Source organism: Artibeus jamaicensis, unplaced genomic scaffold (genome assembly GCF_021234435.1).
Source record: "Artibeus jamaicensis isolate MK-2021 breed Jamaican fruit bat unplaced genomic scaffold, CSHL_Jam_final contig_410, whole genome shotgun sequence".
In the NCBI taxonomy this organism is placed as follows: domain Eukaryota; kingdom Metazoa; phylum Chordata; class Mammalia; order Chiroptera; family Phyllostomidae; genus Artibeus; species Artibeus jamaicensis.
In genome coordinates, this window is record NW_026521820.1 from 2,200,884 (window position 1) to 2,226,359 (window position 25,476).

The following is a 25,476-nucleotide window of genomic DNA, read 5'->3' on the forward strand; positions in this document are numbered from 1 at the left end:
ATAGGATAGCAAAGTGAAATTTATCTGTTTCTCAGTTGTTGGCATTAGCCTTCTGATCTCCCCCTGGATCTGTATTTGGTTCTTTCACAGATCCAGGTCTTACTGTCTCACACTTGCGGGGGGAGAAAAAGCCTCCTGCTGACTTTAAATCCGCCAAGTGAGTACTGTTGGTCTTCTTGGATGCTGCAGGCAGAGTGGAGCTGGGCTTTGCTTTTTTCCTTTCTTGTGGTTTTGCAAGGATTGCAGCCAGGTCTGGACTGCAGTATTCACAGCTGCCCAGCCTCCAGCCCAAGCCCTTATTCTCTATTTGTTTCTTATTCTCTCACTTCCTTTTGTATGTTGATGACTTTCTGTAGTGTTGTGTTTGATTCCTTTCTATTTCTTGTATATCTCCTGTAGGTTTTGGTTTGTGATTACCATGTGCTTCATATATCCCATTATGTTTAAATGATCTATTTTAAGTTGGTAGTTGCTTAAGTTTAAACACATTCTAAAAATGGTAAAATCTTAGTTTACCATTTTTACTCTCCCTCTCTACATTTATGGTCCTGTCATTTTTTACTTATGTGTGTGTATCCCTTACTTTACTATTGTATTACTATGATCTTCCTCCTTTTGCTCTTTATCCTTTATAGTAGCTTTGTAGTTGATTGATCCAGTGCTTTTATAGTTTGCATTTGTCAGTGAGAATATTGGTTTTGCAACATTTTAAAAAATATATTTTATTGATTATGCCATTACAGTTGTCCCATTCCCCCTTCATTCCCTTCCTCCCTGCACACCCTCCCCACCATTCCCCCCTTTAATGTTCATGTGTCACAAGTTCTTTAGATTCTATATATCCCATACTATTCTTGCCCTTCTCCCTATTTTATACCTACCATTTATGTGACTTATTCTCTGTACCTTCTCCCCCCTTCTCCTCCTCCCACTCCCCTGTTGCTAACCCTCCATGTGATCTTCATTTCTATGGTTCTGCTCCTGATCTAGCTGTCCTCTTAGTTTGCGTTTGTGTTAGGTGTGGTTGTTAATAATGGTGAGCTTGCTGTCCTTTCACTATTCATATTTTTTATCTTCTTTTTCTTAGATAAGTCCCTTTAACATTTCATATAATAAGGGCTTGGTGACGATGAAGTCCTTGAATTTGATCTTATCTGAGAAGCACTTTATCTGCCCTTCCATTCTAAATGAAAGCTTTGCTGGATAGAGCAATCTTGGATGTAGGTCTTTGGTTTTCATGCCTTGGAATACTTCTTTCCAGCCCCTTCTTGCCTGTAAGGTCTCTTTTGAGAAATCTGCTGACAGTCTGATGGGAACTCCTTTGTAGGTGACTGTCCCCTTGTCTCTTGCTGCTTCTAGGATTCTCTCCTTCATTTTAATCTTGGCTAATGTAATGATGATGTGCCTTGGTGTGTTCCTTCTTGGGTCCAACTTCCTTGGGACTCTGTGAGCTTCCTGGATTTCCTGGAAGTCTATTGCCTCTGCCAGATTGGGGAAGTTCTCCTTTATTATTTGTTCAAATAAGCTTTCTACTTGTTGCTCTTCCTTTTCCCCTTCTGGTACCCCTATAACTCGGATGTTGGAGCGTTTAAAGATGTCCTGGAAGTTCCTAAGCCTCTCTTCATTTTTTTGAATTTTTGTTTCTTCATCCTTTTCTGTTTGGTCAGTTTTTTATTCCTTCTGTTCCACTCCCTTGATTTGAGTCTCAGTTTCCTTTTCATCACTATTGGTTTCCTGTGCATTTTCCTTCATTTCAATTAGTTTATCCTTCATATGTTCTGTTATAGGAAAACGAAGCAACCAGACACCGAGGGATTCTGGAGTACAAGGTTTATTATTAATGTGCACGGGCCCAGAGGAGTCAGTCTCCAAATTCTGAGCCCTGAACAAAGAATTCTTGGGGGTTATATAGCCTAGGGGTCTTCCTGTCTATGTGGCAAAGTGAGATACAGAAGCAGAATGCAACAATTAGTTCTATCTACAGGACAGAAGCAGAGTACAAAGGCTAAATGTGAAAATTGGTTCTATCAGCGGCGGTGCTAGTCCCAGTCCTAGTGACTATCCGGCTATTTGCTTTTCCCAGATGGCCTTATTGTTCTCCTATGGTGTCTGGGGTCTTAGGTGAGCAAAGGTCTCTTAGGGCTTCTCCCTTCATTCCCCGCTGTGGGTGCTTAGACAGTGCTTCCGTTTGTCTCTGCACCCAGGAGAGGGTTCCTTTGCTCATATTGTTGTTGAAGCATTAATATGTGGCTGGTGGTTTTCCTTACTAATTTACTCTCTAGCTGGCTGACTACCGTCCTGATGGCCCAGGGCCCTATAGTAATTATAAGTATGAGTACTATTACTGGGCCTAGGATGGGGGCAAGAAAGGAGAGTAAAGTATCTTGCCACCAAGATGTGGGCCCATTCCCTGAGCCTGGCCTGAGTCTAATTTTTAGTTCGTTTATGCGCTGGATGTTTTCTTCAACTAGGCCACTTCCATTAACAAAATAACAGCATTCTTCCCCTAGCAATATGCAGGTACCTCCTTTGTCTGCAGTAAGGAGGTCCAGAGCTTGGCGATTCTGCTGTGCTACTCTAGCTAGGGAGAGGATCTGGCCTTGGAGCGAGGCCATGGAGGTGGCTACTGAGGATAAGGCCTCGTGGAGTTCTTGGTGTATGGCATCTTGGGATTGCAGACTAGTGGCCAGGCCAGCTCCCCCTACACTGATGCTAGCAATGGAAGCTGCAAAGCTCAGGCCTACTAAAACTGGGAGGAATACAGCTCGTTTACGCAAGGTGAAGCCAACGTACTTAGCTTCTAATTCACCTGGGGTATAAGCAAAGAGCTGAGGGGCTAGGGCTACTAAGACGTATACCTGAGTATCTGAGTAATTGATCTTTGGTAGTAAGGTCTGGTTAGCCCAGAAACATAGTTCATCTGGTGGGCGGAGGGTAGTGGTCTTCTTTCCCTTGCACCAGTCCGAGCTGTTGAGGTAGGACTCTTCTCCCTGGTTCTTATATAGGGGCGCCTTGACTGGTCCGGTGTGCCAGCCTGGGCTGGATCTTGCTGTCTCAGAGGGGGTGGCGTTTACTCGGACTGCTATCAGAGGGGGTTTGCTGAGGGAAGCACAGAGGAAGCAGTCTGTGAGGTTCTCAGGGCTTCGTAAATTGAGGAGAGCTGCTCCCTCCTGGATTAGAGTGATCCAGGAGAAGGGGGTCCCTGGGTTGTTAACTGCTGGCTCAGTATTCTCTATTGTTTCCTGAACAGTTTTTAGATGAGGTAGTACTATATATAATTCCCTTCTTTTGAAGACTATAACATCTCCTACTGGTCCAGAATGAAGCATGTTTACATAAACTTTCCATTTAACTCCCTTTTCCCATCTCGGGTCTTCTGCTTTGTCTAGGGTGATCCAGATATATCTCCCATCATCAGCGTGGACTCTGCAGTCTCGGTAGGCACATCCCCCATATGTCTTTGGCCACCAATTGCAACTATCTTTGAACTGATCTTCTTGGAAGCAAACAAATGGGTCTGTGCCCCAAAACCAGTCATTTAGACATTCGAGGGCACTCACTTTAATGGCTATTTTAGCTTTTCCCTTACACAATCCCTTGCAGTCTAAGGTAGCCAGAGTGATTACTTTAGTCTGAGTCCCTTGTTTTCTACACTCTTGTACTACTATTGTCTCCTTATATTGCCCTGTGGTGAGGACAAGTGGGAAAGTTAGGACAGTCAGAGCAAGAACTATGGGGGTCATGATTCTATATAAAACAACTAAGAACTTGAAAAGTACACACTAGTCCAAGGTAAAGGAGTTCTAGGACGATTTGCTCCCCTGATGACCAGTCTCCTGGAGCGGTGTACCAGAGTCCAAGTCCCCTGAAGACAGTGAAGGTCCTGGCGATGGCGTGATATTCCCAGGAACAATGGTCCATTCTGTTCTCCCCTCCTGGGGGGTTTTCTGGAGCCTCAGGGCAGGCACTCAGTCTGGCTCTGATGGTCTCCTCTCAGCGGTTTCCTTGGGGGGTGCTGCAGCCTTGGCTCGTGTGTGGTGGATCCAAGGAGTTATACCTGCAACTTTTAAAGCAGTGGGGGTAGTTAACAGAATCAGGTAGGGCCCAACCCACCTGGGTTGGAGGGATTCCCTTTTCCAGTCTTTTACCCATACGTATTGTCCCGGCCGGAAAGAGTGGGCTGGCCCCCCTGTTTGGACTATTTCTTGCCCTAGGTGAGCTTGCCTAATTCTATCTAGCTCTTGGCCTAACACTATTAAGTAAGCAGTCTGTCTGATTTCTCCTAGGGTAGCTAAATCTGTCATGCGGGGCAGTCGTGTTAGAGGGGTGGCTCTTCCGTAAAGGATCTTGAAAGGTGTGTACCCTGCCAGGTTAGGTGTGCATCTAACTCTAAAGAGGGCAAGGGGTAGCAGGTCTGGCCATGGCAGGTGGGTTTCTTGGCAGAGCTTCCCTAGAGTCTCTTTCGGGGTCCTGTTCATTCTTTCAACTTTTCCTGAACTTTGGGGTCGATAGGCAGCATGGAGGTTCCATTTGAGGTTCAGACTCTTAGTTAATAGCTGGATTACTTTGGCAGTGAAGGCTGGGCTGTTGTCGCTTTGAAGGGTGTAGGGTAGTCTGTGGCGAGGTATAATCTCCTGCAGTAGCACCCGGGCTACTTCGTGTGCCTTCTCTGTCCGGGTGGGGAAGGCCTCTACCCACCCTAAAAATGTGCAGACGAGGACTAGGAGGTACTTGTAACCGCAGCTGGGCTTGAGTTCGGTGAAATCCACCTGAAGGTCCTCTAGGGGCTGACTTCCCATGTACTGGATCCCGGGTGGGACTGCCTTTGTTACTTTAGCATTGTGTTGGGCACACGTCTGGCACCGCGAGGTGACTGAGGATCAAAGGGCATCAAGAGTTGGGATGTACAGATACTTTTCTAATAATTGGCTCAGCTTTGTCCTCCCAAGGTGGGTTAGCTGGTGGCAGTTTTGGACTAGGTTCCTCCCTTGGCTTTGGGGTATGTAGATACGCCCGTCTTGGAGTTTCCAAAGCCCTTCAGGGGTTTCCCGGGCCTGTACTCGCGTGGCCCATTTGTGTTCTTCCAGGCTGTAATCTTCCTTGGCTGGAATGGTCCCTAACAGCGGTCCCATGGTAGCCGGGACCTCTGGGGGCGCACGCGCTGCTTCTTTAGCAGCTTGGTCCACCAAGTAGTTTCCTCTTATTTCTTTACTGTTTCCTCTTTGATGTCCTCTGCAATGTACGAATGCTACCTGGAGTGGTGCATTGACAGCTTCTAGCAGCCTTAATATTTCTTGTTTGTTCTTTATCTCTTTTCCTTCTGAGGTTAGTAGTTCTCTTTCTTTATAGATGGCTCCATGGAAGTGTAAAGTGGCGTAGGCATATTTTGAGTCAATGTAGATGTTGACCTTTTTCCCTTAGCTCTAGTGCTCTGATGAGGGCAAACAGTTCTGCTCTCTGCGCCGACCACCCCGCTGGCAGAGCTTTTGCCTCGACTACTGTGTCTTGGGTGGTCACAGCATATCCGACGGGACGATCCCCGGTTTCTGTTAGGTAAATGCTCCCATTAGTGTATAATGTCTGGTCTCTCGAACAGAGTGGCTGGTCTTTTAGATCTGGCCGACTGGCGTATACCTGATCTGTGACATCTATGCAGTTGTGATCTGGGAATCCCTCCTCAGCTGGCAAGTATGTGGCTGGGTTGACCGATCCTACTGTCTTTAGATGCACACGGGGTTTGCCCTGAAGTAGCCCTTGGTATTGGGCCAACCAAGGGTTGTAGAGGTACTTGTGCCCAGCCCCCTCTAGGAGACTATGCACAGCATGGGGCAGATAGAGGAAAGTCTCTTGCCCGAAAGTCAGTTTGTCGGCCTCTTTCAGCAGGATGGCGGCAGCGGTGACCGCTCTTAAACACGGCGGCCACCGAGCTGCTACGTTATCTAGCTGCCTGGAAAGGTAGGCTACCAGTCGTTTCCAGAGGCCATAGTCTTGGGTCAGTACCCCCAAAGCAATTTTGTCCTTCTCGTGGATGTAGAGCCAGAAAGGCCTCTCTGGGTCAGGGAGCCCTAAGGCAGGGGCACTGGTCAAGCAGTCTTTGATCTGTTGGAAGGCCTCTGCCTGGTCCCCAGTCCACTGAAAGGGCTCTGTGTCTGGGCCCTTGACCACCTGATAGAGGGGCCTCGCCAACTGGGCATATCCTGGAATCCACAGGTGACAGAACCCAGTGGCCCCTAGGAACTCTGAGTTGTCGGCGATTTGATGGGGCCGCCATTTGCTTTATGACTGCTTTCCTCTCTATGCCTAGCTTCTGCTGCCCCTGACTTATCTGGAACCCTAGGTATTTGACCGTCTCCTGACAGAGCTGTGCCTTTTTCTTAGACATCCAGTATCCTTGCTCTTGCAACAGTTGTAAAAGAGCCGCCGTATGGGCTCGACAGTTATCTTCTCCTTGCTCTGCCAGTAGGAGGTCATCTACATACTGGAGGAGGGTAACCTCTGGGTACTCATCTCTGAATGGCTGCAAGTCATGTGCCAGGGCCTCACTGAAAATGGTGGGTGAGTTCTTAAACCCTTGCGGCAGTTGCATCCACGTTAATTGTGTCTTTTCACCCAGTACTGGGTCTTCCCACTCAAAGGCGAAGATGGCCTGCGACTGTGGAGCTAACGGGATGCAGAAAAATGCATCCTTTAAATCCAGGCAGGTGAAATGAGTAGCAGTGTTCAGTATCTGACTGAGCAAGGTGTACAGGTTCGGGACAACTGGGTGCAAGGTCACTGTGGCCTGATTGACTGCCCTTAAGTCCTGGACTAGCTGGTACCCAGTTCCATCCAGTTTCCTTACCGGGAGCAGAGGGGTGTTCCATGGGGATTGGCAAGGGGTTAAAATCCCTGTCTGTATATGTTTATTGATTATAGGCTTGATCCCTAGCCGCGTGTCTCGGGGGATTGGGTACTGCTTTAAGCTCCGCGGGGTGGCTCCAGGCACTAGCTCTACTGGCACTGGCTCTCTGCCTCGAGCTAGTCCTGGTGGATTATTCTCTGCCCATACACTGGGATAGGCTTCCCATAGGGCGTCCCGAGGTGCCGCCTCTTGGTGTTGGTGGAGTCGGTGTTCCTCCTCCCTTGGCAGTACTAGTGCAATTGTCCATGGCATTGAGAGGTCCAACGTGGCCCCCTCTGGCCGGAAAGTCACGCGTGCTGCTAGTTTGGTCAGGATGTCCCGGCCTAGCAGTAGGAGTGGGCAGTCTGGTAGGTATAAGAACTCCTGGGAGATCTGGTGGCCTCCTAGTTCTACCTTGTGGGCCTGGCAGAACCTCTGAGGGCTAGCTGAGAGCCCCGTCGCTCCCTGCACTAGTACCTCCTTTCCGGTGGGTGGGCCTACCGGTTGGGTGACAACTGAGTGTTCTGCTCCGGTATCTACCATAAAGTCAATGTCCTGGCCCCCTATTCTGACCATTGGCTCTTGGGGGCCGAGAATGATGGAGCCTGGTCGGTCCTAGTCTTGACTGGATCCTGCCAAGGCTAAGACACTGGGGGCCGGCGCTGCTGGGATCGTGGTCCCTGCCGGATCGGAAAATTGTCCCTCCCGCCTCTTTAGGGCTGGGCAGTCGTGCTTCCAATGTCCCTTCTCTTTGCAGTAGGCACACTGATCTTTCTCTGCCTTGAAATGGCCTTTTTTCCTAGTGGGGCACTTTTGGGTTTGAGGTGGCCCACTTAAAGCTGCGGCTAGTAGGGCAGCCTGCATCTTTTGGTTCTCCAGCCGAGCAGTGGCTGATGCCTCATCCCGCTTTTCAAAGACTTTATTGGCTACTGCCATCAGCTGGTTCAGGTTCATGCCAGCAAATCCTTCCAACTTTTGTAATTTTCTCCTGATGTCTGGAGCAGACTGCAAGACAAACGCCATGGCTACCATACACTGATTTTCTGCAGCTTCGGGGTCAAAGGGAGTATATACTCGATAGGCTTCCATCAGCCTTTCTAGGAAGTCCCCGGGGCACTCATCTGCCCTCTGGAGCACTGTGGCTACCTTGGTCATATTAGTCTGCCTTTGGGCTGCCACGCTAACTCCCTGGAGGAGGGAGTGGCGATAGAGGTCAAGGGCCACCCGACCTTGTTCAGTGTTTGGGTCCCAGGCTGGCTGCTGCTCAGGTGCAGCTGCTTGAGCATAGTCCAAAGGGTCTAAGGTCCTGGCTGGGGCATGCGCCTCTAGAAATTGCTGGGCCTCTAGGAGGATCTTTCTCCTCTCCTCAGTGTTGAACAAGGTGAGGATAAGCTGGAGGCAGTCAAACCACATTGGCTGGTGGGTTTGGAAGATGGAGTCTACCAACTCTATCATTGCTTGTGGTTTCTCTGAAAAGGGTGGTGTGGGGTGTTTCCAGTTCAACAGGTCAGTCGTACTGAAAGGTTAATAATAGTACGTGACCGGACCTGGTTGGACCGTCCCATCATCATTTATGCGGGGCGCTGCCTAAACTTCCCTGAGGGGCATCTGGAATGGACCCTGGTGGTGGCTTCTCAGGCGAGCCGCCATTGGCGGCAAGTCTGGTCAGGGCTGAGGCAGCACAGGGTAATGGGCCGCCCCTTGCTCTTGAGGCTGCTGCTGAGAGACTGACTGGGGTGGTGTCAGGGGCTCAGCTGGCGGTGCCGTCAGGGGTGCAGGTGACGCTCGATAGGGGGGCAGCTGGAGGACAACTAATTCATCCTTCTGGGAGGGGTCTTGGTGTATGGGAGGCCTGGGTCGAGCCACTAAGATGGCAGATGAGCCACTGCTAGATCGGGAGCAGCAAGCTCGAGATCTTGTTCACCCCCTCTCTCTAGCGCCTCTCGATCGTCCCTGCACCCCTGCGCACTGGCTCAGCCACTGAGGCATGTCCTGCACTAATTCCTGCCATCTGTCTATATAGGGGAACTGATCTGGGTGTCCTGGCTTCCCTGTGACTACGACATGGACTGCCCTAATTGTGGAGAGGTTCAAAGTTCCCTCTGGGGGCCAGCTGACTCTGAAGGTTGGCCATTCTAAGGTACAAAATGTTTCTAGCTGGTCAGCATTTAGGGACGGGTCTTGTCCCTTGAATCTACTAAAATTCTGCAGCACGCAGTCTAAGATAGTGGGCGGCTTTCCTCCCATTTTTGAAGCCTCCCACGCGACGCGGACACACAGAGGGTGGGGTTGACTCGCTTGTCCGCCTGGCCTGCTCCATCGTGGGACGAAGTCGGTCTTGGATAAGGTTGCCCCAGCAGAATTTGGGGTTAGCTGCCAACCGTTATGCTGTATGACCTGACACAGGAACCACAGGTTGGGACCCACTTTTGCTCCATAGGACCAGCCCATGGAGCCACAAACACAGTCACACACACTTTCACACTCAAGCACTCTGAGTTTAAGCAATCCCTCCCTGAGTAAGGGTCAAGTGGTCGGACTCAGCATAAATCTGACCCAAAGTTCTAATTTGAGGTGATCAGCCTCTTTCCAGTCTCGGATCAAGTCCCCGGGGCACTCACTGATCTGGTGCCTTCTGTCAGGTTGTAATCCAAAACCCTCGCTTCCCGCCTGGAGTGCGGGCCCGTGGCTGTCGCCCCAACCAGACGGGGCCTAAGAAATCTCAGGGCACGTGCTTCCCCCCCCCCGGGGCTTCCCAAGTTGGTCCTCCAGCTGCCTCCCCATTCATCCAGTTGGCGGCAAGACGACACGAATTTGTGTGAGGTCACTTCCCGGTCAGGGAACCAAATGTTATAGGAAAATGAAGCAACCAGACACCGAGGGATTCTGGAGTACAAGGTTTATTATTAATGTGCACGGGCCCAGAGGAGTCAGTCTCCAAATTCTGAGCCCCGAACAAAGGATTCTTGGGGGTTATATAGCCTAGGGGTCTTCCTGTCTATGTGGCAAAGCGGGATACAGAAGCAGTATGCGATAATTAGTTCTATCTACAGGGCTGAAGCAGAGTACAAAGGCTAAATGTGAAAATTGGTTCTATCAGCGGGGGTGCTAGTCCCAGTCCTAGTGACTATCCAGCTATTTGCTTTTCCCAGACGGCCTTATTGTTCTCCTATGGCGCCTGGGGTCTTAGGTGAGCAAAGGTCTCCTAGGGTTTCTCCCTTCAGTTCCTCTACTTTGTGACTAAAATCAACCAGTTCTGTGAGCATCCTGATCACCAGTGTTTTGAACTGTGCATCTGATAGTTTGGCTATCTCTTGGTCACTTAGAAGTATTGGCTCTGGGGCTTTGAGCTGTTCTTGAGCCATGTTTTGGTCTGTTCACACCTGTTCCATATGAGGGGTGGAGTCTTAGGTGTTCACCATGGTGGGGCAACTCAGTTGCTGGGTTTTGATGCTGTATGTGGGGGCGAAGTCAGAGAGGGGCAATTACGTTTATTCTGGTCTCTGATTTTGGTCCCCTCTGGTGCTTCCCGCAAGCAAACCAGGGTCCCGCTCCTGGGTGTGTGGGCCTGTGCACCCTCCAGGACCCTGTGGGTCTCTCCAACAAACTCTTTTTGAGCCTGGGAGCTTCTCCCAGCATCTCGACCCTGAAAGTTTCTCCAGTTGATGCTTTCAGGCTTTACTCCCGGCGCTGGGGTCCTAATCTGCATGGTCTGTCTCATTGCTTGCTCCTTCGTCTGGTTTGTATGAGTGTGAATGTGTGATAGTGGTCAGCCAGCCAGCCAGCCACCTTGGGGCCCCATTGGGTCTGCCTGCCGCCACCCCACACCTGGGATCCGCCAACTGCCGCCTGTGCTCCTGGGTCGGTCAGGCTGCTTTTTCCTGCGCGGTACCTCTCCACCAGCTGCTGACTCTGCCCCTCTTACTGGTCTGGCTGAAGGGTTTGTTATCGTTGGACTTCTGTACAATTCAGTTTTCTGTGTTTTGATTATTACTAAAACTTTGTTGTCTTTAAACTTGGTTGTGCGAGGAGGCACAGTGTTTCCATCTATGCCTCCATCTTGGTCCGGTTTTATAATATTCTTAATTCACATTTCTTTATTCTCATCCTCATCCTCCTCCAATTCCTAATTGGCTGGTGCTCTTGTGGTCTCTGAAGCTGGCCACCAGATATGTTGGTTCCAGGGCATCTTAGGAGAGGCTCCATTGCAGGACAAGTCAACTTCTGCCTGTTTGGCCCAAAGCCACCTAATAGGAGCTACAAAGTGATCTGCATTTGGTTGCTGCCTGTACTACCAGGTGCCGAGTTATGCTGTGTACCGAGGCCACCTGCTATCAGCATGAGGTTTGGGGCCACTTAGTAACAGATACAGGACAAGCTGAGACCAGACATTGTTTGTTTGGGTTTTATGGACCTTTGAGAATTTTTAGGAAGAGTCCATATCTTTGGCACTATTGCTCTGGACTGGGAGCCCGGTGTGGTACTGGGAGCCCTCACTCCTCAGTAGGAACCTCTGCAACCAAACCATTTCTCCTGATTCTTAACTGTCCACATGTGTGGACATGTGAGTGGGACCAGCACATTTTATGTCTCTGCCCCTAGCACAAGATTTGACATGGCTTCTTCTTTATATCCTTTGTTATAGAACTTCTGTTCTACTCGACTTCAGGTGATTCTCAGGGGTAGTTGTATAACTGGGTATCCTAGGGTCCAGCCTCTTACCACCTTATACACAAATAACACGAAGATTTGTGGGGAAGGAAATAGGTTTTTATTAACAGGGTAACCAATTTAAGGGGGCTGGGAGCATTCCTGTTCTAAGCCATCCTGACCCACAAAACGCAGAAAATCAGCTACCTCCAGGACCAGAGTCATTGTCCAAACAACTTGCCCCATATTATCTGTCCTTTTGCAGTTCCAAGATGGCAGTTACACGAATGTGTCTCCATCCTCAGACTCACTGTGCACACTTGTGGGTTTCAGCATTGCCATTGCCTCGCAGAAGCTTTTTCTCTTTCTCAGGGCCTGGGCTGTGCTGCCAGATCACTCCAATCAGTTGCATGGGAAGCTCCATCCTTGGGGCATTGGGGCCTGAGAGTGCCTGTACACTTGAGGTTGAAGCACTTACCAGCTCATGCCTCCACGGGTTGCTCCCAGCCTCTATACACTGCTCTCAGGGTGAGCCCAAGGGCTGGGGTCAATTGAGGCACACATCCCAGCATGGGTCTCTGGAAGCTGGCTTCTGATCATGTGAGACATAAGCACTGAGCACTCCCGCCCATGGAAGAGAGCCCCCAGGCTTCTGCCTGTGTTGTTTTAATGTCCTCTCCCCAAATCCCATGCATTGTGGGAGTGTCCAGCTTTTCAACCAATGTGGGCCATATCGGCCATATTTGACTTTGCCCATCTTTCTGGCCACCATGTTGTGGAAGTGGGGCAAAAGTTTCTCATCCAAGTACAAGGGCACATGTTTGCCCAGGGTGGGGTGTCCGGCCCCCACAGCTCATGCAGGCTACTGTGCAGCCTGTGTCACCAGCTGCATTGATTGTTACAGTAGCCCCATGGTGTGGGAAGGCCGTCACAAGGTTTCAGCTGTGATTTCAATCTCTATTTTGGGGCTTCCCTTGACCCTTCCCCCTGCCTTCTTAAGGAGAATGCAGCCTCTATGCCATATCAGGGTTTCTCCCTGCCCTGATCCAGTGATTTGCTCAGACCCACCTGTTAAAAGTTGTTCTATAATTTAGTGGTGAATTTGATGTGGTCATGGGAGTAGGCCAGCACTGTGTTTATCTACACTGCAATCAACCAGAAGTCTCAAAAGGCATTTTTTAAAATAAATACTTAGGGCAACATCATCATGAAAAATAGGTTAATTCCTCTTTAAATTACAAGAAAATATAATATTTGAAAAGTATAAGTAAAAATATTTAACAATTCTTTGAAATTGCATGTTTTCAGAGTGTTTTGCCAACAACATGCTCCATCAAGAGAAACTCAATCTGGTAAGTCTCTAAAATTTAAGATTATGGGTTTAAAGAAAGGTAAACATTTAGGTAAGACATAAAGTAGCCTGATTTACTAGCCTCACTGAATTAAAATACAAATCTGAATTAAAATTTTACATATGAAATTTTCAGTGTCTTCACACAATATGCAATATAATTTACTAACTTTTATTATTTGTGAACTAGGCCTACTCTCAGTAAAGCTATTGTCTGGTGTCTTCCATCCTCACTGCAATCAGAAGATGACACCAAGACAAGGGAAAAACCTCTGCCTTTTGAAATTCCTTCTTTTCTAAAAGAATATCAGAATTTTATTCTTTTAATCCTCACCCAAGGATATGCTTTTTACTAATTTTTGAGAGAGGAAGGAGGAGAGAAATATTACTTGGTTGCCTTCTGTAGGTTCCCCCATCATGGATCCAACCCGCAACCTAGGTATGTGTCATACTAGGATCTGAACTTGCAACACTTCGGTGTATGGGATGATGCTCTAATTGAGCCACCTGGCCAGGGTGACTACCAGCATTTTTAGTAGATAAAATTGATAAAGTACTTCATGGTCCCTAAATAAGTATCCTAAGAATGCATAGCTAACATTTCAGTTTTAAAATTGGCCCCTGGCTAACTGGAACTGTGGGGTGTACATTCACTCATGAATGGTTTCTACATTCTCTGAAGTAGCAGTGTCGTACCAGCACTGGACAAGGAATGTTCCTTGTAGGCTGGAGTCAGAACCTCTTGGTAAAAGGACCAATTCTGTGTCATGCTAACTGCATTTTGTGGTGGTAAACAACACTTACCAAACATCTTTCAGTTTTTTTAATAGCCTGATGTTTGGGGGAAGAATAATAAGATATCCTAATTTATGTTCTTTTGAACTATGTGTTGCAAGTAGGAATTTGGAGTGCCTCATATGTAGTAAACATTGGCCCCAGTTTTGGTCCTAATGAGGTTGGACTGGGGACATACATCACACTCCTTAGGAATAATTTGGTATGCATAAAATAAGCTATTGAGACTAAATGCCATTCCAGTGCAATATCCTTTTTTTAACTTTGATTTTTTTTGCTTTTTAGGAAGCCTTTTAACTTATTAGGAAATACTATGAAAAGTATTGTCAGTCAGTGTTTATTGACAGGGAAAGAAGAATAATGTATTAGTTTTAAAAAATAGATTATAACACTGTAGCAAATCCTTTCCCTCAAAGGATTATTTTGAATTCTTCCCAAAATTTTCTGTGTATACAAACATACCTGTTATTGTACTTTTCACTTTTCACTTAATATATCCTAGAAATCCTTCTGTATTAGCATGAGTGGATCTACCTCACTCTTAAAAGGCTGCATAGTAATCTATTGTGTGTATTATTCAGTCACATAGCTGAACCAAAATTGAACTAGCTTCTGCATGTTGGACATTTTAGGTTATTTCCAGTTTTTTTCTATCACATTTGATATTATAGTTAGCATTTTTCTCCATTCAAGTTTGTGTCTTAATGCAACTGCTATTAGGAAAACTTCCTGTAAGTAATTTGCTGAATCAAAGAGTATAAACAATGAAACTTTGGATAACTATTGACCAACTGTCTTCCGAAGAGGCTGTACCAACACTACATAATTACTCAAATACTTGCAAACATTATATATTAAGCACCTACATCTTTGTCAAGCTGATAGGTAAAAAAATTGAGTTACTTTGCATGTCTTTACTTATGGGTAACCCTTTTAATAATTTATTTTCCTGTCACCAAATCTTTTTCTATTCAATGAATCTCTCCCCTGAGGTTTCCCCATATGCCCATTTCTCTACTGAAATGTCTTTTTGGTATTGACTTATGAGATCTTTTTATATTTTTTAAATTGGCCTTATTACATCATATGTGTTGCACCATTTAGTCTACATTTGCTGTATCTTTTGACTTTGTAGTAACTTTTGGCATATTAAAGTGCAGTCAAGCATCAGTCTTTTCCTTTATGGATTCTGGCTTCTACACGATTTATATTTTCAGTTCATTTTCCAAGAGTGAAAAGAAAAAGAGGAAAGAAGAAAGGTCTCTCAACAAGCATTCCTATACAGGTATTTGGACTTAATTTTATTACAGCTATAAGTTTCTTCTATCAACATCCTCATTTTTTTAAAACAAAATTTTAAAAAGATTTTATTTATTTTTAGAGAGAGGGGAAGGGAGGGAGAGAGGGAAAGAATCGTCAATGTGTGGTTGCCTCTTACACACCCCTACTGGGGACCTGGCTTGCAACCCAGGCATGTGCCCTGACTGGGAATTGAACCAGCAAACCTTTGGGATTCATAGGCCAGCACTCAATCCACTGAGCCACACCACAACATCCTCATTTTAACCATTCTGGATTTCAGGTGAAGTGATGATAGAACCATAAGAAATGAATATTAAAGACAAGATGTGTATTAGATACCCAAGTACATAATTCAGGAGATGATAGTCCCATAGCTCTTGTACACATCCCCAGTACCAAATTAGTAAGAAGAATATGAGTCTGGGGGTTGCTTATGGTCTTAAAATGGGCAGAGATACAGTTGAGCACCCTTACCTAGCCAAGTATTTCCCCACTGCATGACCCATACTTGACCTAATTTATAACATAATTTTCTGGATTACTACTATGTGTAAAGCATATGAAACCGTTTTGAGGATTTCAAACAGTGTTTTACACATCAGCTCATATAAGCTAAATTAGTATGAATCAACAATGTTCACCATCTGCTGTTTATACAAAAGGTGCTTGCCACAACTCTTGATGTATTATTATATAAAACAAAAATACATTTGATTTTACATCTACAGATGAATATGGGGCATGATTTTCATCATAGGCATATCACTGAATTATATATAACAAAAGATTAGTTTTTCATTTTATGCAACATTAAATGCCAACAGTAAAATCTGTGTAAAATAATCATGATTTTTCTGTCCTTCTAGCTACATTAACCAATGACATTAAATAAGTCCACAAAACAAATGAATGAAGAGGATGGAAGAAACACAGGTTTGCTACAAGTTTTGTCTGTAACAAATGACCTATATATTACAAAGTTGGCATCCCATTTTATTCTTCTAGGCTTGTAATAACTAATTAGAAGAGTAAAAAATTTTGTTTTAACTACCTACTTTATTATAGCCCCAGCAGATCAAACTAAACTAGGTTGGGATGTTTCGTAACTCTTTAGTATTAACAAAGGGACATTTTCTGTTAGAGAAGCCAAGGTTGCCTGAGGTCAGAATACAGTGATTTCCCAACCCCTCACACTGCTGATTCCCTGCTTTGCAGGTAGCTGTAACCAGTACCTGTAGATTTGTTCTTTAAGCAGACAGACATCCCATAACAACACATAGTAACTAACTGAAAAAATGACAGTGTCTATCATCTCAAAGATTTGAAGCTAAATTTTAGAAAATTATCTTGATTCATATTATTCTAAACAGAATTTTCCACATTTTCATAACATTTCATTATTTCAGCTAGAAAAATGAAGTATGATGAAATTACAATTAATAGTAAAACTAAAGGTACTGTATGTATATATTTCCTTAACTAATTATGCTCAGCTACCAGTAAGCAGGCCTGAAACAATGGCCATAAAACATTCCTTCTGTAATTTTTTTAATTGTTATGTTGGGGGAAATTGATATCTGTTTTAAAATATAGCATAGCAATTAGGGGACTGTTTTTTACAGCCCGGATGTTTAACAGCCCAGTGATTTACCTTGTTTCTTCTAGCTTATCGCCTACATACCAGAGATAGTGAAGCAAGCGCTCTGCTTTCTGCTTCTATAAATTATCTCCCGCTTTGGTCTGAAGGAGAGGCCTCCCCCTTGCTCTATCCCCCCCCCCCTCTATAAAACGGCTGCTTTCCCTTTGTTCGGGGCTCAGAATTTGGAGACTGACTTTTATGGGCCATGCACATTAATAAACCTCCTATTCCAGAAACCCTCGGTGTCTGGTTGCTTCATTTTCCTGCAACAGTTAGACGCAATTGTGAAAGCTGCTTTCCTTAAGAAATGTAAGGATGCAGGACTTCTTAATGATTTATTTGAAGAAATACTAGACAGACTTCATTCGATTAAAGAAAGACTTATGGATGAGACTACTTCAGAACAGGTACTAAAACACCAAAATTCCTATAGAGACTTCTCACAGACCTCCATGTAAAATAAAACAAAATAAAAAACATGTACACATTTCCTGAGATATTCTTTTCCTTCTTGGTCTCATTAATAAAATCCATTGTTCCAGATCTCTTGTCTTTTATAAATCAACAGGATGTGGGTAATTCACAAACTCATTAATTTCATAAAAACTACGAATTCCCTGAAAGTTTCCATGTATTTTCCCTGAAGTACCTAGCTGAGAGTAACCAGCAAAAGATGAGCACTTCAGAAATTCAAGTCACACATCCCCACCCCCACAGCTGAGCACACTTGTTGCTAAAATCTGAGAATGGAGTTATGTTAGTTTTGATTTGACTCAAATTCTGATCCTTAATAAACCAAGTGTTTTTGGGGGGTATTGTTCAAGTTTAGAGTTATAAAGTAAGTAATTACAATGTCCAGATTGATGTTTGGCTTAGTTAACTGTGACCTTTCTTTAGGAGCTCTTTGGGAAACTCAAGTTCCATTCATATGTGCAGGTATATAGCCACTTAGCTTTCTTATGACCTATCTTCTGAGCTTAAGACCTTAATTGTAAATATAGCTTAACAGAAAAGCCTGAGAGTCTATATTTTTAGGCAGTGATATAAAATAAATTATTTGGAAGGGATTATTTTCTGTAGTGCAAAACCAAAAAATTAAATTAAGAGCAAATATTTCCAAAAGCTCATTCATTTCATTCTTGTTTATTCTTTTGTCTAGAGAGACCAAGCACTTCTCAGACTTGAGCATGCCCCTCAGAAACACCTGGAGGGCTTGTTAAATCACAGATAGCTGGGCCTCACCCCTGGAGATTCTGATTCAGTAAAGGTGCCACTAATTTGCATTTCTAACAAGTTCCCAGGTGAGACTGCTGCTGCTGCAGTCTTAACACTAAAGATCTACAATAGAAAAATGCTCTGTTTACTTTTCCTTTTGGCGGGTTATTTTGTGAGGTTTCTGCCCTTATAATTAAAACTGAAAATGTTTTTCTCCTTCCAGACTATGAAGAAATTGGGACTTCACTTTTTGACTGTAGATTGTTTGAAGACACATTTGTACATTTTCAAGCAGGTATATGAGTTACAATCAAGCAACAAAGTTTATAAATATTTATCACATATATTGAATATAATAGTGTTCAGGTGATAAAATTGTATTTCAGTGGACACACTGTTTTATTAAATGAAAGGCCCACTATAAAATAGTACGACCTCTCTCTCTGTCTCTCTCTCTCTCTCTCTCTCACACACACACACACACACACACAAATATGTAAATACATACGGGGCATATATGCACACAGAAAAACTGCACCCTATGGAACAGTACTTATCTGTAGGTAGCTGGATTATGGTGATTTCTTTCTTTTTTTTTAATATTTTTTATTGATTATGCTGTTACAGTTGTTCTATTCCCCCCTTCATTCCCCTCCACCCTACCCCCCCATCCCCACCGTTACACCCCTTTAGTTTATGACCATGTGTCTCAAGTCCTTTAGATTCTATATTTCCCATGCTATTCTTGCCCCCCCTTCTATTTTCTATCTACTGTCTATGCTACTTATTTTCTATACCTTCTCCCCCCATCTCCTCCTCCCACTCCCCTGTTGCTAACCCTCCTTGAGATCTTCATTTCTATGTTTCCACTCCTGATCTAGCTGTCCTTTTAGTCTGCTTTCGTTTTAGGTGTGGTTGTTAATAACTGTGAGTTTGTTGTCCTTTCACTGTTCATGTTTGTTTAACTTCTTTTTCTTAGATAAGTCCCTTTAACATTTCATATAATAAGGGCTTGGTGATGATGAACTCCTTGAATTTGATCTTATCTAAGAAGCACCTTATCTGTCCTTCCATTCTAAATGAAAGTTTTGCTGGATAGAGCAATCTTGGTTGTAGGTCTTTGGATTTCATGACTTGGAATACCTCTTTCCAGCCCCTTCTTGCCTGTAAGGTCTCTTTTGAGAAATCTGCTGACAGTCTGATGGGGACTCCTTTGTAGGTGACTGTCCCCTTAGCTCTTGCTGCTTCTAGGATTCTCTCCTTCATTTTAATTTTGGCTAATGTAATTATGATGTGCCTTGGTGTGTTCCTTCTTGGGTCCAACTTCTTTGGGACTCTCTGAGCTTCCTGGATTTCCTGGAAGTCTATTTCCTTTGCCAGATTGGGGAAATTCTCCTTTATTATTTGTTCAAATAAGTTTTTCAGTGGTGGCTGTGCCTTTCCCCCTTCTGGTACCCCTATAATTCGGATGTTGGAGCGTTTAAAGATGTCCTGGAGGTTCCTAAGACGCTCCTCATTTCTTTGAATTCTTGCTTCCTGACTCTTTTCTGTTTGGCCATTATTTGCTTTCTTCTGGTCCACTCCATTGATTTGAGTCCCAGTTTCCTTTTCATCGCTATTGGTGTCCTGTGCAATTCCATTCATTTCAATTAGTTTCGCCTTCATATATTTGTCTAATTTGTCGGTATAATCAACCAGTTCTGTGAGGATCCTGATGACCAGTGTTTTAAACTGTGCGTCTGAGAGTTTTGCTATTTCTTCATCGCTTAGATCTATGGGCTCTGGGGCTTTGAGAACTTGCGACATTTTTGGTCTGTTCTGGCCCTTTAAGTGTGAGAAGCGGTGCCTTGGACTCCCAGGTCGCTGGGTTGTGACGCTGTACGTGGTGGTGTGGTCAGAGCGGGGAAATGGCGGCGCCCTCTACTGCCACTTGCCACGGGGACCGCCGGGTCCCCAGTCAAACTGCCCACTCCCTCGCCTGTCCGCTCGCACACAAATGGGTGACCACAGTCAACACGCAGCACCGCTTCCCCTCTGTCTCCTTCGCAGTTGCTCGCCTGGTGGCTTGCTCGGTCGCTCACTAGGTCCAAACCTGCGCCTGGATTCTGCGCATCTGGATTCCGCGCCTGAGTCCGTCTGACCGAGCCCTCCTGTGCAACCCCTCACCAGCCGCTGGTTTCACCCCTTACCGGTCAGGCTGAAGAATTTGTTGTTAACGGACTTCCGAAAAGTTCAAATTTCCGTGTTCTGGCTGTGTTTTCTGTTGCTAATATTTAGTTGTCTCTAAACTTGGTTGTGTGAGAAGGTACGGCACATCCACCTATGCCTCCATCTTGGCGGAAGTCCCTGGTGATTTCTTTTGTCTTTAATACCGTGTTGTATTTTCCACATTTCCTTCTTTTTAATTATTTAATAATTGGATAACTAAGGTCTTTTTAAAAAAAGATTTTGTTTACTTCAAGAGAGGGGAAGGGGAAGGAGGAAGAGAGGAAGAGAAACATCAATGTGGGAGAGAGATGCTTTTCATAAGCCCCCAGTTCAGAACCTAGCTTGCAACCCAGGCAATGTGCCCTGACTGGGAATTGAACTGGTAACCTTTCAGTTGGCAGGATGGTGCTCAATCCACTGAACCATACCAGTCAGGGCTACATTTTCTAACATACGTATAATACTTTGTGTAGAAATGACAAAAATTTATTGCAAAATGGCAGAATATTTGGGTACCATGTTCAGGAATGAAAAGTAACAGGTGAAGAGTCTTTTGGACTCTGCCCTCAGGCAGCCAGGCTGTGACAAATCAAGCTGCCACTTGTCTTCCTCTCACTTGGTATGATATACACATACTTTAATTCTTCCAACATTAATCTGCAAATCCAATGGGAATGGGAGTTGTGACTGATTAAAGCTTACTAAAAAATGAGCAAGAATAGCCAAGAAATTTTTGAAAAAGAAGAAAACCTGGTGGAGGCAGAGACCTTTCTATAAAATACCATTATTGAGTAGGTCGTTTTGTCATTGTTTAAGATGCCTTCAAAACAGGCTAAATTTTCACTTATCTGAGAATCTGATCTGACTTCTCCATCAAGGCTGCCACACACAGCTGGGCAGCATGTGCACTGCACATCCAGGTGGAATAGGGGTCAGATTCACACAGAATTTTTGGCAAATGGCTTCCCTGACATTGCACAAATACAGTGACCTACATTCCTCTTCTATGATGTGTCTATTCAGCAAATGGTATTAGGACAGTAAGTTCTCTCTGTGGACAAAATATTAGTTCATATCCCTGTCTCAATATACATAAGCTTTTCTGTTTTGTTTTCATACCATACATTTCTATTTGAATTTTGTATTACATTTATAATCAGCAAAAAAATATTTTAAAAAATCTAGCAAAAATAGTGTAGCTTTTAACAGTGTCTTGAGAATGTCTCCATACTGCTAGGGAGTATCCATGTGTTTTTAAAAGCAGCCTTTAAAATCTTTTTCTAAAAAGCTTTATTTTGTAGTAGACTTTCATCTGTGGTTATTTCTCTTTCATATAAAAGTTGTATCTTTGGAACATGTCACATGTCACTACTTGGGTGGGTGAGTGGGATTATGTGAGGTTACAATGTAGTATTTGTCACCAAGAGGAGACACTTTGTAATCTCATGAGAACCAATTTAAAAGGCTTAACTTTTGATACCCGAACTGATGACGACTTTTGCTTAATTTAACCTTTTTAATGTTCCTGAAAGTTACCTACAGGTATACAGGTGTTCTGATATTAAGTATGAATTAATATTCTTCAGTTTTGAGGTTTTAAAAAATGACATTGCCACTGCATAATCTCCCTAAGTTACCACATTAGAAGTCGTTCTATTAATAAATAAAAGGCTTTTATGTAAATTAAAAATTGGATACATTTGAATGAAAGATTTGCCCTTATCTTTGATATTCTAACCACATGCTCTCTCCAATCATCATCTCTCAACAAAAGGATTTAGTTTAGTATGAAGGTTAAACAGTCGCTGCTTTCAGAGTTTTCAACTATATACAAAAGGCACTTACTTTTTCTACTAAAAATGTACAAATTTTAAAGATTTAATTACCAGCTTTATGTATAATAAAATACTAGAATTCTATGAAGCAAGGACATAAAGGGACCAGTTCCTCCTCACAAGACCATAGAATCTTTTCCTTTGGGGCACAGCACTGTGTACCATGCTCTTGCAAAATGAAAGGGAAATAGAAATTGTACATTATTTATAAAACTATTGAACAGCATGAAATCATTTTTCTTCTTATCATAGCATTAGAAAATAAAATTCATCAATTTTTTAAATAATTGTATTTAGTTATTTTTCAAGTACAGTTTTTTGTCTATTTTTCCCATCCCAGCCTCCCCCGCCCCTTGCTCCCCACCTCCCTCCCATTTCCACACCCCTTAGTTCTCGTCCCTGTGTCCTTCCTATTTGTTCCTCCAAATCCCTCCACCTTTTCCCCCTTAACTTCCCTTCCTTCTCCCCTCTGGTCACTGTCCCCTTGTTCTCTATTTCAGTGTCTTTTTTTTTTTTTCTGCTTGCTTGTTTGTTTTGTTGTTTAGCTTCCTGTTAAATGTGAGATCATATGGTATTTGTCTTTCAGAACCTGGCTAATTTCACTCAGCATAATGCTTTCCAGTTGCATCCATGTTATTAAAATTCATCAATTTGAAGAAAAACGGCAGCAGATGAAGGAAGAGATTAAGCTGCTTCAGGACATAAAACAAACCTTGTGCTCTGTTCAAGAAAACAGAGACCTTAGGTCAAGTTCTACTTCAGTATCTTCTCTATCTTCTTAAGAATTACCATTTCCTAGGCCAGGAAGCTGGCATAGTTGCAAGTAGGTTGAAAACTGGAAACCAAGCTGTAAAAGTAACAGATTTCTAGGACAAGGCCTCTCATGTCTCTCTGGTCTGCAACCTTCAATCCTCACTAGCTCTTATCTCTTCATGCCTAAATGGGTGTTTACTGCTTCTCACTTACTATCTCACTTCTACCTCTCCTCTCTGACAAAGTGTTTCTCAGATTCTACAGTAAATTGGATCCCATCTCTCCCACCCTCTGTTGATACATTGCCTCCTAAAACTACTCTGCTTCAGTGATCTAGGGTGATCTCAGTAACACCAGATGCTCCTAGCCCCAGGTCCTTTTGCAATCCTGTTGTGAAGTTTAAGTGCTCTTTTGCCTTTCTCTGACTGCTCCTTCTACAGATCTCCCACTTATTCGAGCTTAGAGTACTTCCTTCATAACCCACTGTATCTTACATCACATTAGTAAAGAATAAGCTCACTGAGCTCACTACTCACTACTCTGTTTATTCACTATTAAATTCCCAGCACCTAGTGATATGAGAAGCTTTGGAAAACCTTTGTTCATTCAAAACCCCAGGCGCCCTGGGAGAGTGATAAGGCCATCTGGGAAAAGCAAACAGCAGGACAGTCACAAGGACTGGGACTAGCATCCCTGCTGATAGAACTAATTTTCACATTTAGCCTTTGTACTCTGCTTCTGCCCCATAGATAGAACTAATTACCCCATTCCACTTCTGTATCTCGCTTTGCTACATAGACAGGAAGACCCCATAGACTATATAACCCCCAAGAATCCTTTGTTCGGGGCTCAGAATTTGGAGACTTACTCCTCTGAGCCTGTGCACGTTAATAATAAACTTCGTACTCCAGAATCCCTCGGTGTCTGGTTGCTTCATTTTCCTACAACATTTGGGTTCCCTGACCAGGAAGCGACGTCATACAAATTCTGGTCGACTTGCCACGGACTGGATAAGCAGGGAGGCAGCTGGAGGAGGTCCAATTGGGAAAGCGAGGGGTGCACGTGTCCTGAGATTTCTCAGGCCCTGGCCGGCTGGGGAGACAACCACCAGCCCAAACTCTGGGCGTGAAGCTAGGGTTTCGGACTACGACCTGACCCGAGACCAGAGGCGCCAAATTGGTAAGAGCCCCGGGGACTTGACCCGAGACTGGAGAGAGGCTGATCACCTCAAATCAGAAATTTGGGTCGGATTCATGCTGAGTCCGACCACTTGACCCTCACCAGAGGAGGGATTGTTTAAACTGGAGTGCTTGAGAGTGAAAGTGTGAGTGACTGTGTTTGTGGCTCCACGGGCTGGTCCTACGGAGCAAGAGTGGGCCCCAACCTGCGGTTCCTGTATCAGGTCATATGGCATAACGGTTGGCAGCTAACCCCGAATTCTGCTGGGGCAACCTTAGCCAAGACCGACTTCGTCCCATGAGGGAGCAGGCCAGGCGGGTGAAATGAAACCCCCTTCCCTTTGTTTGTCTGCGTCGTTCTGGGAGGATCACCATGGGCAGGGGACCTTCCACTGTGTTAGATTGCATGCTGCAAAACTCTGACTGATTCCGGGGCCAGCAACTGAGCATAGATGCCAGTCAGTTAGAGGTCTTTTGCATCTCTGAGTAGCCAACATTTGGAGTAGGCTGGCCCCCTGAAGGAACACTGAACTTAGGTATAATTAGGATAGTCCACCTCATAGTCACAGGCAAGCCAGGACACCCCAATCAGTATGTTTATATAGACCGCTGGCAGGAATTAGTGCAGGACATGCTGTCAGGGTGCAGGTCAGAAGCATGACAGTGGGAAAGGCTGGTGGTAGGGGAAAAGTGGCTCAATCCAGTGTTTTAGTCGCCCGGTCAAGAGGAACACGCTGCCCCCCATTTCCAAAGGAGAGCCAGAGAAAGAGCCGCTTATCAGTCTGCCTCCCCTATATGCTCTGGAAACTCTTGGCCAGACCCGGGAAGCAAGGACCCTCATCTGCGACCAAGATTCCAGGTCCTGTTGGTCTCTGGAAGCAGAGTAGAGACCCTGCTCAAAGGGGTCGGCCTCTCTAAAATATGCCCCAGTATAACAGAGCAGTGAGGCAGCAGGCAGTGACCCCCCCCTCCGCTGGAGGGACAAGAGGTGGCTGAGGCCCACATGGCCCCCTGCACCTGGTCCTGCTAAAGGGGGTGACAAGGAGACAAGCAGGGCTGCCTCAGCCAAGCCCCGTGATTGAGTCAGGAGTGAGCTGTGAAGACTTCCTGGGCCTGTGCTGGTGGCCCTGGCAGTGGGTCCTTTAAAAAACCAGATACTTCCCGGGAGCAGGAAGCCACCAGATTGCCTAAGAAAAGACATAGACCAGCACACTGGAGCATGGAACAAGACCAGTGTACCTATTGCAGAGAGAAGGGGTACTAGAAAAGAGAGTGCCCCAAAAGGAAAGAAGAAAAGCCCACTGGCGGGCGACAAAGACCAGGGTTACAGGCACCTACAGTCCTTAGGTTAGCTGGCTTAGACCCAGACCAGACTGCCACAGGGCTTCAGAAACTCTCCCACTCCCCTAGGAGAGGCCCTGGCCAGAGATCGAAAATCATTTACTGAGAAGGGGACTGACCCAGTGTTACTGTGGTGTGTAGATGACCTCCTTTCAGCTGCACCAACCCGAGACCGGTGCTGGGAAGGCCCTTGCCAGCTGTTTGAACTGCTAATGAAGACAGGGTACTGGGTGCCCATGAAGAAGGGGCGCAGGTCGGGGCAGGGTGGGCTCACTGCATGCTGACCCCAGAGCTCGGGAAGGGTAGAGTGCATGGCCCAGACTCTCGGG

At 45.1% G+C, this 25,476-nt stretch overlaps 1 protein-coding gene across 1 annotated transcript in view; it reads left to right on the top strand.

Annotated features, from left to right (window-relative positions):
* Positions 1-22,657, top strand: part of PHF11 (PHD finger protein 11) — a 60,230-nt gene extending 37,573 nt beyond the window's left edge. The window contains 8 exon segments of the mRNA XM_053665375.1: positions 12,839-12,882; positions 13,072-13,141; positions 14,892-14,961; positions 15,845-15,911; positions 16,894-17,023; positions 18,054-18,127; positions 22,128-22,137; positions 22,513-22,657. Of these exon segments, the coding sequence (XP_053521350.1) occupies positions 12,839-12,882; positions 13,072-13,141; positions 14,892-14,961; positions 15,845-15,911; positions 16,894-17,023; positions 18,054-18,127; positions 22,128-22,137; positions 22,513-22,657 (610 nt within the window).
* Positions 22,658-25,476: the final 2,819 nt, after the last annotated feature.